Source organism: Podarcis melisellensis (assembly GCF_964234715.1).
Source record: "Podarcis melisellensis genome assembly, chromosome: 9".
NCBI classification, from domain to species: Eukaryota; Metazoa; Chordata; class Lepidosauria; order Squamata; family Lacertidae; genus Podarcis; species Podarcis melisellensis.
In genome coordinates this window covers 75,138,784-75,156,284 of record NC_138541.1, presented here as the reverse complement: position 1 = coordinate 75,156,284, position 17,501 = coordinate 75,138,784, and the positions used below count along the sequence as shown (strand labels likewise).

Here is a 17,501-nt window from a genome sequence, read left to right as displayed (position 1 = left end):
TGATTTTGTGTTGTTTGTTTTTTAAAATGGCATTAATGGATTTTGGCAGGGGTTTCAAAGAGGCTGCATACCTGAGACCGTGGTCTGTTATCTGGTAACATCCTGACAGACTGAGGAACTGAAGAACTCGCGCTGTCTCATGGTCTGATTTTGCACTCCTGAAGTATGCAAAGTCTTTCCCTTCTGACTGTTTACTAGTCCTTGGTGCATGTTTAGATAGTGCAGAGGATCCTGGGAGTGCCTGAATAGTTCTTAAAGCCGTCCCAGCACAACAGAAAGAGTGACCGCAGTAGGTCAAGGCAGTAGGAGCACAGTGCTGCTGCCAGCAAATACTAGTCCTTAGTCCAAAAATGTCTTTGCTGCAGCATGATGCAGAACAAGTGAAATTTGATGAAGGTTCTACCACACAAACTCCTTCAATATTTCTGTGTTTCCACTCAGCAGCATCTTCAATATCTGCCAGATCTTCTGCATCTAACATCCAGATATAGGCAGAGTTAAAGCTCTCTGATCTGGCAGGTGCAATCCAATGGCTTTCATTTCCTTCTCCTTTAATCAAATTTTCATTTGCAATATCATGCAAACTACAATTCTTTTTGCTGGCCTGCATGGCAATGTCTTTGTTTTTCCACACAGTTTTTCCATTCCTGTTTTGACAACTTTTCAGAGATCCTGCTTCATTGGGTGACAAAACTCCCAAGGCCCTGGAAATCTTTTTTACAGCCACATCTGTGATTCTCTCACATCCAGAGAGATCAAGATGCCGGAGATTCTGGCAGCAACCAACCCAAGACCAACTGAAACAAATATTAACATATTTATTAACCAATATTTCGTTATTGTCCCAACCAGCATATTCAAGCTATTGCAGATAAAGTAGTCATATCAATGAATGTTCAACCCTAAATACATAAAATACTAAAAGAAATCAGTTAAGGATTAATAGCAAAATGCCTAAGTATTGCTGGTCTGCTCTGCAGAAACATTGTGCGCAGAAGCAAAAGACTTACACTTTATCAGAGACAGGAGCAATGGAATGTAGAGTCTTAGACAGAATAATAACCCTTGTCTAACTCTTTTTCCTTATTCTGCAGGTAGCGTATGATACGTAACAACTTCCAAAACTAACATTTCTCCCTGCCAAAAACAGTTCACATAATCAAGGCCATTGACAATTTACCAATGGCAAAGTAAGCAACAGACACCCCAAAGGATTACCAACCTTTCAAATGCAGAATCAGAAATATCAGTCTGAGTGAGATCAAGATGTTCCAAGTTAGGACAGAGTTCTAAGATCTGTCTGACCTAGGTTTAAAAGAAAATGGAGTATCAGTTTATGGTTGCAATAAAAATTGTGTCAGAGATTATATTGCTGTCTTTATACTGTTAATCCACCTTGAGTACAGAGCAGGCAGAAAAGCAACAAAGAGATTATTTTATTGAAAAACACCCACTTAAGCACCCTTATTATTCTTTACAGATTCCCCAGATGTATTCATTATGTATACTGTACCATTTTGTTAGATATGGCTGAGCTGTATGCGAGCACAACTGTTTTCACTGAGGTGCCTACACGTGGGAGAACATTATGAATTAAGCCCTGAAGAAAGTCCTTTTCTTTTTGAATAATGCTGATAGCCAAGGATTCTTCTGAATTTTCTTCTATAAAAGAGATGAAAGGACAAATTTAAGAATGAAAAATGGACATATATACAAAGTATGCAAATATATTAATTTTAAAAACATCTATATATCAAATGCAAATTAGTATAATAAAAGCTGCAGCCTAAGTACTTTAGTCAAAAGGACAAATTCCAGATGCAGAGCATCTCCCTGCATGTTTTGCCAACCACCACAAGAGGTCAGCCTTCAGAGCAATGAAAGTTACCGTAGTTCTCTACGGTGTCAACAGTCTTAATCTGACACTGAGCAAAAGTAGTTTTCTACCCTGAAGCTAACTTACCATATACAGGTGAAACTCGAAAAATTAGAATATCGTGGAAAAGTTCATTTATTTCAGTAATTCAACTTAAAAGGTAAAACTAATATATGAGATAAGACTCATGACATGCAAAGCGAAATATGTCAAGCCTTTATTTTTCCGAGATTGTTAATTTGGAGTTGTTATCAGCTGTATACCATAATCATCACAATTACAACAAATAAAGGCTTGACATATCTCACTTTGCATGTCATGAGTCTATCTCATATATTAGTTTCACCTTTTAAGTTGAGTTACTGAAATAAATGAACTTTTCCACAATATTCAAATTTTTCAAGTTTCACCTGTACATACAAACCAAGCTTTCCCCAAAACAGCAAGGAAACTATGCCTTAAATTTGACGGGCATGGTAGTTCTAACGAAACTGTCAAGCACAACTCAACTGACAGAAAAGGCGGTTTCTTTATGAGAAATATGGCAATCAAGATTATATAGATTTACAAGTGTACAAGTATGCTTACTTAACTCTAAACATCAGTCAAAAAGACCAGCAGTACTAATAAATATCATCAAAGAATAGCCCCTTTAAATGTCCTGCTGTTGGTGACTTGCTTTTTTGGTGACTAGTGTCTACATCCCTCAGACAAACAGATCTATTCCTCTGCAAAAACAAGCCATGATCTCAAGGTATCCTTGCCAGGTATAATACTCTAAATGAGGTTTTCAAGCTTTTTGGGTCCATGGCTCCCTTGACCAACTACACTTTGTGGGGCACCCCTGTGGGGCTCAGGAGCCCCGTTATGTCACCCCTTCCCTGCAGACCTGGCAGCCTCTTGCCCTTTTCCGAACACCCTCCCTTGTGGAGTGTTCCCTTAGCCTCCTCTCCCCTCTTGGGAGTCTTCTGGGCAGCCACAGCTGCCGCCCCTGGTTTTGAGCCCCCCCCCCCCGCTCCAAAGAGAGCTGCCTCCTCCCACTGCCCCTCAGGGACCCTGACTAGTCCCAAAGACACCATTTGCCTGCGGAACTTGCAGCCAGGGCTGCTGCAACAGCTGTGCAATCCTTTGGGAGGCAGGGATGCAAGAGGGCATCAGAGGAGAGAGGGGAGAAAAGAGGGACAGAGGCCAGTGTCGCCCATGGCACCTGTGACCATCATTCAAGGCACCCCAGGGTTCCATAGCACACTGGTTGGAAACCACTGCTCTAGACCACCCAAGACAAAACTGTAAAGGGAAGATATACAGTTCACCCCTTAACTTACCAGACTCATCTATATCAGCATCTTCATCCCATTCCTGAAAAGCACAGCTTTCATCTTTTCTGTTTTTCACCCATTCTTCATCAGGATCTGTATCAAGATCACCAGGTGGGCCACTGGACCAGTCTCCTAAGTAGCCGACAAGAAAGCATTTAATTATGTTACAGCAACCTTTGACTTACCCACACAGATCAGAAAGAAGTAGGCTTTTTAAGGAGTGTCAGCCAGCAGAAAACACAATGGTGTTACAAAGATCATGCAAGTTGCTCTCCTTGTCCTTAATCCTTGGAGACTGGGAAAGTAGCACATGTAGAATTTGTATCTCCCCTCTCCTGTTCTGAAAAGGGCCCTCCCTTTTCATGACATACCAGCGGTTCAGTGCTCGGATGCCGTTCCCGTAATCAGACGTTTATTGCTACAGCTTAGCCATTGAGGTGTCAAAATCAGTTGTAAGAGAATTGCACTGAATTAACAAGTGGAATAAGGAAAATTAAAATTAAAAATCCTTAATTTTTCTTTAATTTTAATCACAAGTGGACTCTTTATTACTGCAATTGCAGTTGTTCAAAATAAAATCTAGTCGTACCTTGGTTTTAGAATAGCTTAGTTTCCAAATGTTTTGGCTCCTGAATGCCGCAAACCCGAAGTGACTTTTCTGGTTTGTGAACGTTCTTTGGGAAGCCGAACGTCCGACGGGGCTTCCAATTGGCTGCAGGAGCTTCCTGCAGCCAATCAGAAGGCACTCTTTGGTTTCCAAACGTTTTGGAAGTTGAACGGACTTCCGGAATGGATTCCGTTCGACTTCCAAGGTACGACTGTATTTTGGAAAGAGAAGAAATGAGCACTGAAACACTTATTTTAATCTCCTTACTGCACTCTTTACTGCATTTGCAATTGTTTATGATAAAACCTATTTGAGAAGGAAACTACCCGTACTTTTGCCATTTTTATGGACGTTTATTGTTTGTTTACAGATAGTTGCCTTGGTGATATTATCTTGTAATACAGGTAAAGGTAAAAGTACCCCTGACCATTAGGTCCAGTCGCGGACGACTCTGGGGTTGCACGCTCATCTCGTTCTATAGGCCGAGGGAGCCGGCGTTTGTCTGCAGACAGCTTCCAGTTCATGACTAAGCCGCTTCTGGTGAACCAGAGCAGTGCACGGAAACGCCGTTACCCTTCCCACCAGAGCAGTACCTATTCATCTACTTGCATTTGACGTGCTTTTGAACTGCTAGGTGGGCAGGAATCTTGTAATATAGGTGTGGCTAATCAGGTGCCCTTCAAATATAGTATGACTACAGCACCCATCATCCCTGAAAGTTGAATCCAACAATTTCTGCTGGAGGGCCACAGGTTAGCCACCCTAAATGTGTTAGATACAAGATAAATAATTCTAAGCCCAGTCTTAACTTGGTGATTTAAAATAACTAAGACTGAACATAATTAATTAATTCTGTCTGTCTTGTATGTAGTACAGTGGTGCCTCGCAAGACGAAATTAATTCGTTCCGCAAGTCTCTTCGTCTTGCGGTTTTTTCGTCTTGCGATGCACGGTTTCCCATAGGAATGCATTGAAAATCAATTAATGCGTTCCTAGGGAAACCGCCTTCAGACCAGGTCCGGGGACAGTCTGTCCCCGGACCTCTTCTGAAGGCTGGGGGGCGCGGGCTTCGCAGCAGCGCTACGAAGCCCGGCGGCTGGGGCAGGTGTTCCCGCCCCCCCCTGCTTCGGAGCAGCGTTCCGAAGCGGGGTGGCTGGGGCAGGTGTTCCCGCCCCCCGCCCGGCTTCGCAGCAGCGCTACGAAGCCCGGCGGCTGGGGCAGGTGTTCCCGCCCCCCCACCCCGCTTCGGAGCAGCGTTCCGAAGCGGGGTGGCTGGGGCAGGTGTTCCCGCCCCCCCGCCCGGCTTCGCAGCAGCGCTACGAAGCCCGGCGGCTGGGGCAGGTGTTCCCGCCCCCCCACCCCGCTTCGGAGCAGCGTTCCGAAGCGGGGTGGCTGGGGCAGGTGTTCCCGCCCCCCCCCGCCCGGCTTCGCAGCAGCGCTACGAAGCCCGGCGGCTGGGGCAGGTGTTCCCGCCCCCCCGCCCGGCTTCGCAGCAGCGCTACGAAGCCCGGCGGCTGGGGCAGGTGTTCCCGCCCCCCCACCCCGCTTCGGAGCAGCGTTCCGAAGCGGGGTGGCTGGGGCAGGTGTTCCCGCCCCCCCCCGCCCGGCTTCGCAGCAGCGCTACGAAGCCCGGCGGCTGGGGCAGGTGTTCCCGCCCCCCCACCCCGCTTCGGAGCAGCGTTCCGAAGCGGGGTGGCTGGGGCAGGTGTTCCCGCCCCCCGCCCAGCTTCGCAGCAGCGCTACGAAGCCCAGCGGCTGGGGCAGGTGTCCGGGATCTCTTTTGAAGCAAGCGGCTGCGGAGAGACGCGATCTCCCCGCAGCCGCTTGCTTCAAAAGAGGTCCGGGATCTCTTTTGAAGCAAGCGGCTGCGGAGAGACGCGATCTCCCCGCAGCCGCTTGCTTCAAAAGAGGTCCGGGATCTCTTTTGAAGCAAGCGGCTGCGGAGAGACGCGATCTCCCCGCAGCCGCTTGCTTCAAAAGAGGTCCGGGATCTCTTTTGAAGCAAGCGGCTGCGGAGAGACGCGATCTCCCCGCAGCCGCTTGCTTCAAAAGAGGTCCGGGATCTCTTTTGAAGCAAGCGGCTGCGGAGAGACGCGATCTCCCCGCAGCCGCTTGCTTCAAAAGAGGTCCGGGATCTCTTTTGAAGCAAGCGGCTGCGGAGAGACGCGATCTCCCCGCAGCCGCTTGCTTCAAAAGAGGTCCGGGATCTCTTTTGAAGCAAGCGGCTGCGGAGAGACGCGATCTCCCCGCAGCCGCTTGCTTCAAAAGAGGTCCGGGATCTCTTTTGAAGCAAGCGGCTGCGGAGAGACGCGATCTCCCCGCAGCCGCTTGCTTCAAAAGAGGTCCGGGATCTCTTTTGAAGCAAGCGGCTGCGGAGAGACGCGATCTCCCCGCAGCCGCTTGCTTCAAAAGAGGTCCGGGATCTCTTTTGAAGCAAGCGGCTGCGGAGAGACGCGATCTCCCCGCAGCCGCTTGCTTCAAAAGAGGTCCGGGATCTCTTTTGAAGCAAGCGGCTGCGGAGAGACGCGATCTCCCCGCAGCCGCTTACTTCAAAAGAGGTCCGGGATCTCTTTTGAAGCAAGCGGCTGCGGAGAGACGCGATCTCCCCGCAGCCGCTTGCTTCAAAAGAGGTCCGGGATCTCTTTTGAAGCAAGCGGCTGCGGAGAGACGCGATCTCCCCGCAGCCGCTTGCTTCAAAAGAGGTCCGGGGGCAGCGGGAAGAGCTGCCCCCGGACCTCTTTTGAAGCAAGGGGCGGTGGGGAGAAGCGATCTCCCCGCCGCCCCTTGCTTCAAAAGAGAAGACCCGCTGTCCCCGGGGCAAGCTTCGTTTTGCGAAGCAAGCCCATAGGGAAATTCGTCTTGCGAGACAACTCGAAAACGAAAAAACCTTTCGTTTTGCGAGTTTTTCGTCTCGCGAGGCGTTCGTCTTGCGGGGTACCACTGTATATCAGCAGTAACGGGTCAATGTAGGGCTATTCACAAGTGCACACTAGCCAAATAATATAGATATGCCATAAAAAGAGTAATTTACGTTTACAGTGCTTGATCTCAGAAATTATATACCTTCTTCCTTAATGGCTTTTCTTTTACACATAAATGGATGGTAATCTAAGCTTCTAAAGAGCTGGGAATTTCAGCCACTTACCTCTGGCCCAGTGCACGGGGTAAAGATGTTTCCAAAGAGATCCAGTTTTAGCCAACTGAGACCATTTGCTATTTACTTGACTGCATCGACACAACTCCTGAGGGCTAAGGTAACTAAAAATAGTCAGCACAACCTCAGAAGGAAGATCAACAATATTGGTGGTTTGCCCTTTTTCTTCGGTTTCTGAAATATATGGGAATACATTCAGTATTTTGGCTTGAAGAGTATTATTCTGTTTAGAATGCAACAATAAAAAAATCATCACTGAAGCTGTGGCAGAAAAGCAAAGCTGACAGCATGTATAAATGGGGGGAGGGGGCAGAGCCCATCAACTTTTACACCTCTCCCTCAGAGCCATAGCACTGAGTGTTGACGTCCTTTCCCAAAAGAATAACAAACATAAATACCCCAAACTCAACTGCTACTAAATTGCATGAACATTAAGCAATTAAACAAGTATAACTAGTGAAAAACCAACAAACATAAGCCCACTCAGCTGTCCTGGATTGAAGCCTAAATGTTATTTCCCAAGCTCTCTGGTGTCAATTCAGCCATCACTTTTTAAAGTCTTGATTTCTTTGTTGCCATTTATCTAATGGGCTTTCATATTAGCCACTTCATCCAAAAACAAAGCAGCATGCAGGACAAAATCATTGTGTTTTTATTTATTTTTATTATTTTCTTAAATTTATATACAGCCCTATACCTGCAGGTCTCAGGGCGGTTCACAGGATAAAATCAGAATATTAAACCACCATAGACATAATTCAAAATAAAAACATAACCAACCCATTTTAGAATATTTCCCAACCTTTTCTTACCATCCTGCAGGTGTTCCTTATTAATCTCTATACCACAAAGTAAAAGATGTATTTGGAAATAAATGCTGCTATTTTCAAGAAAGCTCATCAAAGCACTGCTGCTACTTGTTTTGGCAACCCAGATATTTTCCTGCAGGACTCTACTCTGCAGCATTATTATTATTATTATTTGGCACTACCTTCAATCAGAAAACGAAAGCTAGCCTGGGGTGAAAATGTGCAGTCTAGGATACGAAAAATGTTTCAGTGAGTAAGACCTGAGTTGAGTATAACAGAGACAAGATCACTAAAGAGACCGAAAGTAACTGCAACCTACATCAAAAGCTCCAGAAGTTGCAAGAACATAATTTTAAGTGCCATGGAGTTATGTGACATAATTTTCTAGAAAACCAGCTGAGAAATTCAGAAGATTGCTACAAATAAAAGGTTACCTTCACCTTGATCTGCTTTTTCATCCACAGAATATTTAAAAGCTTTCTGCAGTTCCTCGGCTTGATTCCAGAGACTAATACCTTTACGTATTTCTGCTGCAGCTTCCTTTTGGGAGCAGTGTTGCGCAATTACTTTCTTTTTTATGTCCTTCAATTCCTCATAAGTAAAATATTCCATCAACATCGGCTGGAAAACCTAAGATACACAACAAACGTCACTTTTTGAATAACCCAATTGTTCCAACTTGCTCTTGTTTTGGAAATACTACATTTAACTTTCTCAGTCTAAGATCATCAAACACATATGATACACATACAAGGATGAGAAACAAGATACACATAGGATTAGCTGCAGTAGGGCTGGGCGATATCTGGTTTTTAACATGAAATATCACCAGCGAACCATCACAATATAGCAATATATCATGGTGTCTGAAAGAAGGATGGGTGAGAGTGGACTGAGGAGGGAGGGAGCAAGCAGGAAGCATGACCAGGAGAAAGGAGGCAACCCGCTTGCTCCAACGAAGGTGTCCAGGCAGGTGCCCAGGTTCTTGGGCGCCCTCTGCCAATTCCGGCAACTGGACTACAGAGGGAGCGAGCGAGCACTGGGCGCCCAGGGGTGAAATATGCTTTGCTGGCAGCAGCTAGGGAGCAAATGGAGATGTGCAATATATTGCTAGCTCAAAAATTCTAAAGCCATTATCACAATCTGAACTTCCAACCAGTTTCAGACGATGTATTGATATATCACCAAGCTCTGCAGGTTCTTTTGCAGATTAGAACCTGGACAGACAGTAACTCATAAAAATTGAGACATAGAATCATAGAATTGTAGAGTTGGAAGGCACCCAAGGTCCAACCCCCTACAATGTGTGAAGGCCCTGCCACATGTCACTGCTAACTCGGTAACCCTCAGTGGGGACACCACCAACAGAGCCTCCCCTGCTGGTTGTATGGCCTGGGGAAGGTGCTCTTTTAGGTAACTGGGTTCCAAGCCATTTAGGGCACTGTATGCTCAAACTGAAGTGAGAGCTGGACCATAAATAAAGCTGATCGCTGAAGAATTGGTGCTTTTGAATTATGGCGCTGGAGGAGACTCTTGAGAGCCCCATAGACTGCAAGAAGATCAAACCTCTCCATTCTTAAGGAAATCAGCCCCGAGTGCTCACTGGAAGGACAGATCATGAAGCTGAGGATCCAATACTTTGGCCACCTCATGAGAAGACTCCCTGGAAAAGACCCTGATGCTGGGAAAGATGGAGGGCACAAGGAGAAGGGGATGAGAGAGGATGAGATAGTGTTCTCGAAGCTACCAGCATGAGTTTGACCAAACTGCGGGAGGCAGTGGAAGACAGAAGTGCCTGGCGTGCTCTGGTCCATGGGGTCACGAAGAGTCGGACACGACTAAACAACTAAACAAAAACAAATGCTCAAACTATTCTTGAACTGGGTCTGGCAGCTCAATGACAGTCGTGTAGTGATCCAGGTACTGGTCACATTGGGCTGCCATACTTACCAATCTAACAACTGCATTCTGCACTAGTTGCGGTCTCCAAGGGCAGCTATACATAGAGCACATAACAGTAGCCCAGGTGTGAGGTCACCAGAGCACGGACAACTGAGGCCAGGCAGGCTATCCCGATTCAGGAAAAGCTGATGAAGAAGCCTAGGCTGGGCATAAGAACTCCCAGCCATGGAAGCCATTTGAGACTCCAGTGACAAATTGGAACCCAAGAGTACTACCAGACTATGAACCTGTTCATTCATTGGGGTATAACCCTACTGAAAACAGGTTGTATATCCAATTCCTAGACCTGGGAACTAATGGCCCACAACACCTCCATCCTATCAGAATTCCGCCTTAGTTTATTAGTCCCTCTCTATCCCATCACGGCTTCCAGACACTGGTCCACCTTCACAGCCTTTCCCGAAAAAAAAGTGACAGAATGGAGAGATAGAGCTGTGTGTCCTCAACATACTGATGGCACTGTGCTCCAAATATCCTTGCAGAAAATGGAAAAGAAGAGAAGTAGACGTGAGCTTGCCATTTTTGGCAGCAGACCAGTTTTGTCTTTTGAGGAGGACACTCAAATCTAAGACTAAAAGCTCTTGACTACTACAGTCAGAATCGAAAGAGTTACTTAGGATAATACAATGAGGCTCCCCTCCCCCCTTTCTTTAATTTGCTTTGAATAGCAAAATCCGCATACCACCAACTGCTCTTAAAGCTTCAAGCATTTGCCACAAGGTAAATATGCCTCCTGTTCAAAAAGCACATCTAAAGCCTGCTTGGACACATGGCATTCTAAAGCTTAATTAACCATCCAATTCCCATCCATTCACTGGGTACAGTCGAAGTAATGGCCAGAAACCATTTCCTAGTGCAGCTCACCTCCTCCTCTTCTTTCATGTGAGGAAGAAAATCCCTGGTAAAAGCTTCAAGCCTCTCCTTTAGCTGTTTCGCATAGTTTAGTTGTTCATATTCATTCTGAGAATGATAAAAAATACCATTACTAAGCATTTGTGCCATTTGAACACTTACGATCAATTGTTAGAAACTGTTAAGTTCTAAAATCCTTAAAATTAAATATGAAGCAATATTGAAATACCAATTCGTTTGTGTCAGTTTTCACAGTAAGTTCAAGCCATCAAAAACAACACACCTCTTCATTAGATGTTGTAAATACCCAGATACCCAGAGACCAACTTATATAAAATATGTTAGCATTTCATTTCTAAAATGCTATTATTTTAGTGCAAATGTAAACACTTGTTGTCAGGATGTCTAATTACAGTAAGGTAGATTTTGAAATAATTCCCCAGACGATGCTTCAGATTAATTTTAAAGAATTTATAGGTGACCAGATTTTGTGAGTATTTCATTATATCATTTAAGTACTTAACAGGCATTGAAAACTAGCAGTGGTACCAGTAGAATTCAACAAATGAAAAGATTAAAAGGATTACCGTCTGACATGTCACAAGCATGGAAAAGTAACTACATATGCCACTTTGTAAAGATAACATACAGTGAGTCAGAAGCCTATAAACTCATGGGTCTCTCTGATATACCTATACATTTAAAGGGGTCCGAAACTGGCAGTCCAGGGGCCAGATGCAGCCCCTCCATTCAGTCTGCAGAACCCCCTTCTCTTCCCAGACAAATTTCAGGTTTTTTTAAAAAAAAACCTTGGTTGGTTTTTCAAGTCTAATTTTGGGAGGGAAGAATCAGGCAGGGATTGCATCTTTGTGCTGTGAATCCCTCATGCCAGAATAAGGGGAAAAAGCCTTCTACTTGGGGGGAAAAGCCTTCTACTGGTGCTAATTGAGGGCTGTTTTCAATGCTAACTGCCACTTGGGAAAATTGGCTATCTTTAAAGAAAGTACATCTAGCAAAGGAAGGCTTAAACTTCCCCTTCTTAACTAATACCTATGAAGATCACACACACCCCTCCATGTAGCTATTTTTCCACCCAATGTGGTGGAGGGAAGAAAGAGCAAGAATCTGCATACATACATGTGTGAGGAGTGTGCTATATGTGCATTCTGGTGGTGCAGAGGAGAAAGAGCATGGTGTGCCCATGGAAACTTTAATCACATACTCCAGAATTAGCCTCTCCTGCCAAGGGCGTACGACCCCCAAGAGGGGTGGTCAAGATGGAACATAGCCCTCCAACTGAAAGATTCCCCACGCATCAAATCTTAAAGCTATGATGTTCTTATTCATCCACATCCCATGTGACACCTGTTTTATAAGGTGTGTTCTTCAGGCATGTCATACTGCCAGAAGTGTCAGCTGCTGACATCGCCCAAACTGCTCTCAACAAAAAGCAGCTGCTTGCTAGGAAGTAAACCATATTTTTAGAGACCTTCCCTTCTACCTGGAGGAGTCAAGGATGCACAAGAAAGTTATGACTAAGCTGGAAATTCTAAAGCACACTTGCAAGAAATAAGCCTCACTAAGCGTAGCATGGCTTCTTTCTAAGCAAGCATATATACAACCAGCCTTGCGGCACCAGAACTACGCTGAGATTGCACAAATTCACACATGATCTCAGAAACGGGATTTTGCATTGTACTACCCAGAAACCAAACACTCTTCTTTCTGAAAGCTCACCTTCACATTCTTCAACCCTTTCTCAAAGAGGCTAAGCATTTCTGAGAGTTTATTGTCTGAGTGTACATTATACACAGTCCGGCTGCGTTGCTGAAGTAATCCAATTATGTATTCATTTTCAATTTGTTCATGCATTTTGAATTCCTTAAAAGTAGCATATAGGGATTGGAGGAGAGCCCGGAAGTCATTGTTGTTGGAGAAGTTGGTCTTAGAAAGCTGATGGGAAGAAACAAAAAATAATCAGTTTTTTCTGGGCTAATACTCAGTAAATCATGTTATCCTCTAAAAAGGTATTTGACACCATCCCACTTTCCTGGTCAAATGTGTTTCCCCTCCCCACCACAGGTGTTTCTAACTCTGATTAAGAACAAAACAAAACCTGCCTGACAACACATTATTACTACAGGTAAAAAGTCCTGGAAAGTTATTTTAACATATGGCAAATATAGCAAAACCTCAGTTTTAACTTCAGTAGTAAATGTAAAGGGCTTTCTCGGTAGTGGCACCCGCCCTGTGGAACGCCCTCCCACCAGACGTCAAAGAGAAAAACAACTACCAGACTTTTAGAAGACATCTGAAGGCAGTCTTGTTTAGGCAAGCTTTTAATGTTTAACAGACTATTGTATTTTAATATTTTGTTGGAAGCCGCCCAGAGTGGCTGGGGAAACCCAGCCAGATCGGCGGGGTATAAATAATAATAATTATTAACATTATTTTTGTTGTAATTATAGAAAAAAAGATTTTGCTCATAAATCTGGTAAGAGCACAAGCTTTTAAAGTGCTTTTAGGGTTGCGCTGTCGTTCAGTGCTGAGGTTCAGAGACTTTTCATACATACACACACACACTACTCCCACTAGACTGAAGGAACCATCAGTGACCCTCAGCTATGGACTGCAAATTCATTTTGTCACAGACACTCTCCACAACAGATGAAGTGTCTTGGGATATCCAGTCTCTGGCATCCTTTGACTCTCAACAGAGGTCATCCCACAATACAAGGACAGAATACTGGAACAGATGAGGCTGGATGCTTCATCCCTCTCTAGGCATCGCCACACATCCAGGACAGACTCAATCATTAGCTTAGGAAAGATACCACATTCAGCTCACTCTCTAAGATGTGCCAGTGAGGCTATAATGTTAGCACCAATGAAGGCAGAAAATGAAATGTCTTGAAAAAGAAGTTCAAGGAATTCAGATAATACACTCAGGAGTACAGCCCAGGATGATGCTCTTTTACAATAAGTTGGCAACCATCCTTCTACACTAGAAATATGTGACTATGGTCTACTCTGAGGTATCAGTGTTCCCAACCAGAGTCAAAGGACAAGCCCCAGAACAACCACAGAGGCAACATCCAGGCAAACCTCATCACCCAGACCAGGAACATCTGGCCAGACAACAAAGACTTCTTCCCGCCTTGGGACCCCCAAAGTAGGGATCAATGCCAACTCTGCCACTAGTATCCAGCACTCTTGTTTCTCAAATGGCACCCACACTGGGTGAGGGAGAAAAAGAAGAGAGAGAAATCCTTTCGCAAATTGCAAACAACACAATTAAGGTCAAAGGTTTATTTCAGAGATTATGTAGCATGTTCTGACATAACTGTGTAAGCCCCGCAAAGGCACTAATTAAAGACTACGAATTTCAGAGGACCTCCTCCTCCTCTCTTCTTTCCACTCCCATATTCCATCAAATGACTCAAAGGAAAACAAAGGAAAATATCAACCCACATTAGTGACCTTAGTACTGGCAGCAACGACATAACTTAAGAGGATAGTGTAGGGGCAAGGTGGTGATTTAAAACGCCGGGGGGGGGGCAAATTTAAACCACTAATTTAGATCAAGTTTCCCACAGACACTTTTCATATAATACCAAAATAATAGTGTAAATATGACCAGTACACCATGTTAACTTCTAACTACAGTATCATAATATTTTGACAGTGACGCCTGTCTACAAACAAAAACAAAATGAAATACCCATGGCTGAAGAAAATGTTTCTACTAGAAGCTTCTGGATCAGGAAGTTCTACCTAAAACGCAGAGGCTGAGTCACAGTCCCTTCAGTGAAAATGTCTGTACTTAGCCTGAGAAAAGCTGATCTATGGAACTTCTTGCCACAAGAAAATGTGACAAAAAAAGCAAATTCAAAAGTTGGATTAAATATCAGTGGGAAATGATGTCCATAACTGCATTTTGTTAAACCTCGCTTCCATCTGCCACCATTTGCCCTGCACCACCATCTTGTTGGGCCTCAATATTTTTCAGTCATCTCAAGTGGGCTCTGGGGGTTGAGAGTAAATTCTGTGTATTTGACATTCATATGGCCAAGTAAAATGGCTCCTCACCTGAAAAAAAAAATTAAATTGCAAATAATGTTTACCATGAGCTGCTCTTTTCTACAAAGGCTTTCCTGTAGTAGAGCAGGGGCAGGGTGTGGGGAGGTAGATCAGGATATACCTGTACATGTGGGAGTGACCTGAAATAGATCAAGTCTTTCTTACTCCCAGATAATTAACAATGGCAACAAATATGCTACTGACTGAAGGGTGGAGAAGAGGCGTACACAGAAATGGATATTTCTGTATTGGTGTGTGAGTTCAATTCAGTTCTGGTTCAAAAAAGGTGTGTGAGTTCAATTCAGTTCTGGTTCAAAAAAACCGCTCACGGACTGAGATTTAATTCTAAGTACCTGTATTTTGTACCTCTCTCCACTTACTAGGCCTCAGGAATCTAGTGAAAAACTAAGTCTTGCAAGCCTGCAATGTGCCCTGCCCTACAGTTTGATAGTACCCACCTGAAACCTACAGCTTATATTGTTTTAAGTTATCATTTACTGGCAACTTGAAATAAAGGCACATGAACACACTCAATAATCAAAATCTGCATTGCTATGTGGAAAAAACTGCTAACAAAAATTGTATAGTCATACCTCGGGTTGATTGTGCTTCGGGTTGAGCGCGTTCCATGGCAACCTGGAAGTAACGGAGCGTGTTACTTCCGGGTTTGGCCACTTGCACATGCGCAGATGGTCAAAATGATGTCACGCGCATGCACGAAAGCGGCAAAAAGTGACGCATGCGTGCGCAGATGAGCCGTCGCTAGTTACGTTTGCTTCTAGATGCGAACAGGACTCTGGAACGGATCCCGTTCATATCCAGAGGTACCACTGTAGTTGCAAATTACTTTTGAGCGAAAAGGGGTGCTCAGCTGCCAGGTAAATCAGTTATGTTCCCCATTCACAGTGTGGGACTGCCTATTTTACAGAGTGTGCTAGACCACCTTGCTTCAACCTTGAGCTTTTAAAGCTTGTTGGGATTACAACTCCCATAACCTCTGATCATTGGCTAAACTGACTGGGTCAAGCCAAACATGCCATCAGGAAGCTGTAATAACCAAAAGACATTGAGCAATACATTATCTTGGGCCCCTGTGATCTCTGCATTTCCTTGCTCTCCTTTACTTGTTAAGCTGCCAACTTAAGCACACCAACTCTGCATTGCAAATGTGACATGAAGGCTGGAAACATTAACCTCATCATGTGGGAATTCTTGTTCATCCACAGCAGTGACAGGAGGAGGAAGGACTGCTGGGAGAAGCACAGAGAAAAGAAATGCCAATGTCTCTACAGTGAAAGCAGGCACTGTAACTCTAGGAGAGTTCAACCCCGGAGGCGCACAGAGGGATGCCAACCATCTATGTTTTTTGACATTTGGATTTCTGAACGAGCTTTTCTTTGTCCATATTCGACACGCATGGCTCATGTCATCAAAAGTCCAATAACGTCTTCTACAGACAAAACAAAAAATTCCTTTCAGTAGCACCTTAAAGACCAACTAAGTTAGTTCTTGGTATGAGCTTTCGTGTGCATGCAGATACACTGAAACAGAAGTCACCAGACCCTTCTATATAGTGAGAAGGTGGGGAGGGGTATTACTCAGAAGGGTGGTGGGAATGGGTGATTGGCAGATAGCTGTGATGAGCCTGTTGACGACTCTTAACGACTGCAATAGGTCTTACAAGAAAAAGCAAGGGGTGAGAAGGTGAAAAATGGCTTTGTCATGTATAATGAGATAAGAATCCAATGTCTTTGTTCAGACCAGGTCTCTCCATGGTTTTAAGTTTGGTAACTCTTCTACAGAGTTTCTGCCTTGATGTAGCAGCATAGCTGGGAATCGCAGTGGAGGAGGGACAGTCGGCGCCTAAGGCACTTAGGCCGCGCTTCGTTCGGGGGGGGGCTGCCTTTGGAAAAGATTCTTAAGCCAGGAACACACGTGCGTGCACACGTGTGGCGAGAAGGCCTCATCCGAGATACAAAACCCCACCACCAGCGGAGAAGCTGCGTCACGTCTCTGCTAAGACGGGGAAGGAAGCGCAGCCGGCGACAAGAGCCCTGCGAGGGAAAGGGCTTCGCAACCAAGCGCCAAAAAACCGGGGAAGAAAGAGGGGAAACCTGCAAGCGGAGGAAGGTGAAAACAAGTGTGCGGACGACGGTGGCCGAGAGGAGTCACGGCGCGCGCCAGGCGGTCGCAGCTGCGCAGGCGCCCCTCTCTCCTCCGGCTCCCCCCCCCAGGGTGCGCGCGCATCCCCTCTCACGCAGCAAAGGGACGCCGGCCGAGCGAGGCCTGCGGGGGCCGAGGGGCGTGTCCCGGCGCCTCACGTAACGAGGGGCGCGCGACCACCTCGCCCCCCCCTCACGGCTATGGCCGGCGCGTCGCCCCCTCAGAAACCTCCCCTTCCCCCCTCCTACCTTGTCACAATAAAGCCCGACGAGCTGCTTCATCCGCCAGTGCGGGGCCGTGAAAACATCCACCTCCTCAGGGAAGGGAGCCATCTTCTCTCCCCCATATATATAGAGAGAGACAGAGAGAGACCAGGCGCTCTCGCTCGGCAGCCGCGGCCGGAGACGCTGCCCCTTCTGCGCCTGCGCCCCGCTTCCACCCGCCGAGTCACGTGCGCGAAGGACAAACCCGAGAGCTGCGGAGGGTAGAGGAGACGCGCGGACTGGATAGGCTGCTTCCGGGTGTGTCATGGAGGAGCCTTCTCCCCCTCTTCGTTTGTTTCAATGTCTCCCAGGGCAGAAGTGGGAAGAAATCAATCCAGGGATCTACATCCACACCCCAGTTAACAGAGAAGTTCCAGCTCTTCCGAGATCAGTTTTCAAACATTTAAGTTTGGGGTT

General features: G+C 45.6%; 2 protein-coding genes across 3 annotated transcripts in view; one reads left to right on the top strand and one right to left on the bottom strand.

Annotated features, from left to right (window-relative positions):
- CC2D2A (coiled-coil and C2 domain containing 2A) overlaps window positions 1-98 on the top strand; it is a gene marked incomplete at its 3' end in the record, with an annotated part of 75,099 nt that extends 75,001 nt beyond the window's left edge. The window contains exon 36 of the mRNA XM_081925536.1: window positions 50-98. Coding sequence (XP_081781662.1) covers window positions 50-98 — 49 coding nt within the window. The remainder of the gene's footprint in view (window positions 1-49) is intronic.
- Window positions 1-17,276, bottom strand: part of FBXL5 (F-box and leucine rich repeat protein 5) — a 31,123-nt gene extending 13,847 nt beyond the window's left edge. The window contains exons 1-9 of one of the 2 annotated variants that reach the window (XM_081925613.1): window positions 17,070-17,276; window positions 12,316-12,531; window positions 10,591-10,686; window positions 8,199-8,394; window positions 6,947-7,129; window positions 3,202-3,327; window positions 1,514-1,662; window positions 1,223-1,305; window positions 72-797 (exon numbers count right to left, since the gene is read on the bottom strand). In XM_081925613.1, coding sequence (XP_081781739.1) covers window positions 72-797; window positions 1,223-1,305; window positions 1,514-1,662; window positions 3,202-3,327; window positions 6,947-7,129; window positions 8,199-8,394; window positions 10,591-10,686; window positions 12,316-12,531; window positions 17,070-17,153 — 1,859 coding nt within the window. In that variant the 5' untranslated portion in view covers window positions 17,154-17,276. The remainder of the gene's footprint in view (window positions 1-71; window positions 798-1,222; window positions 1,306-1,513; window positions 1,663-3,201; window positions 3,328-6,946; window positions 7,130-8,198; window positions 8,395-10,590; window positions 10,687-12,315; window positions 12,532-17,069) is intronic. The other variant, XM_081925614.1, reaches the window with a different exon arrangement.
- Window positions 17,277-17,501: the final 225 nt, after the last annotated feature.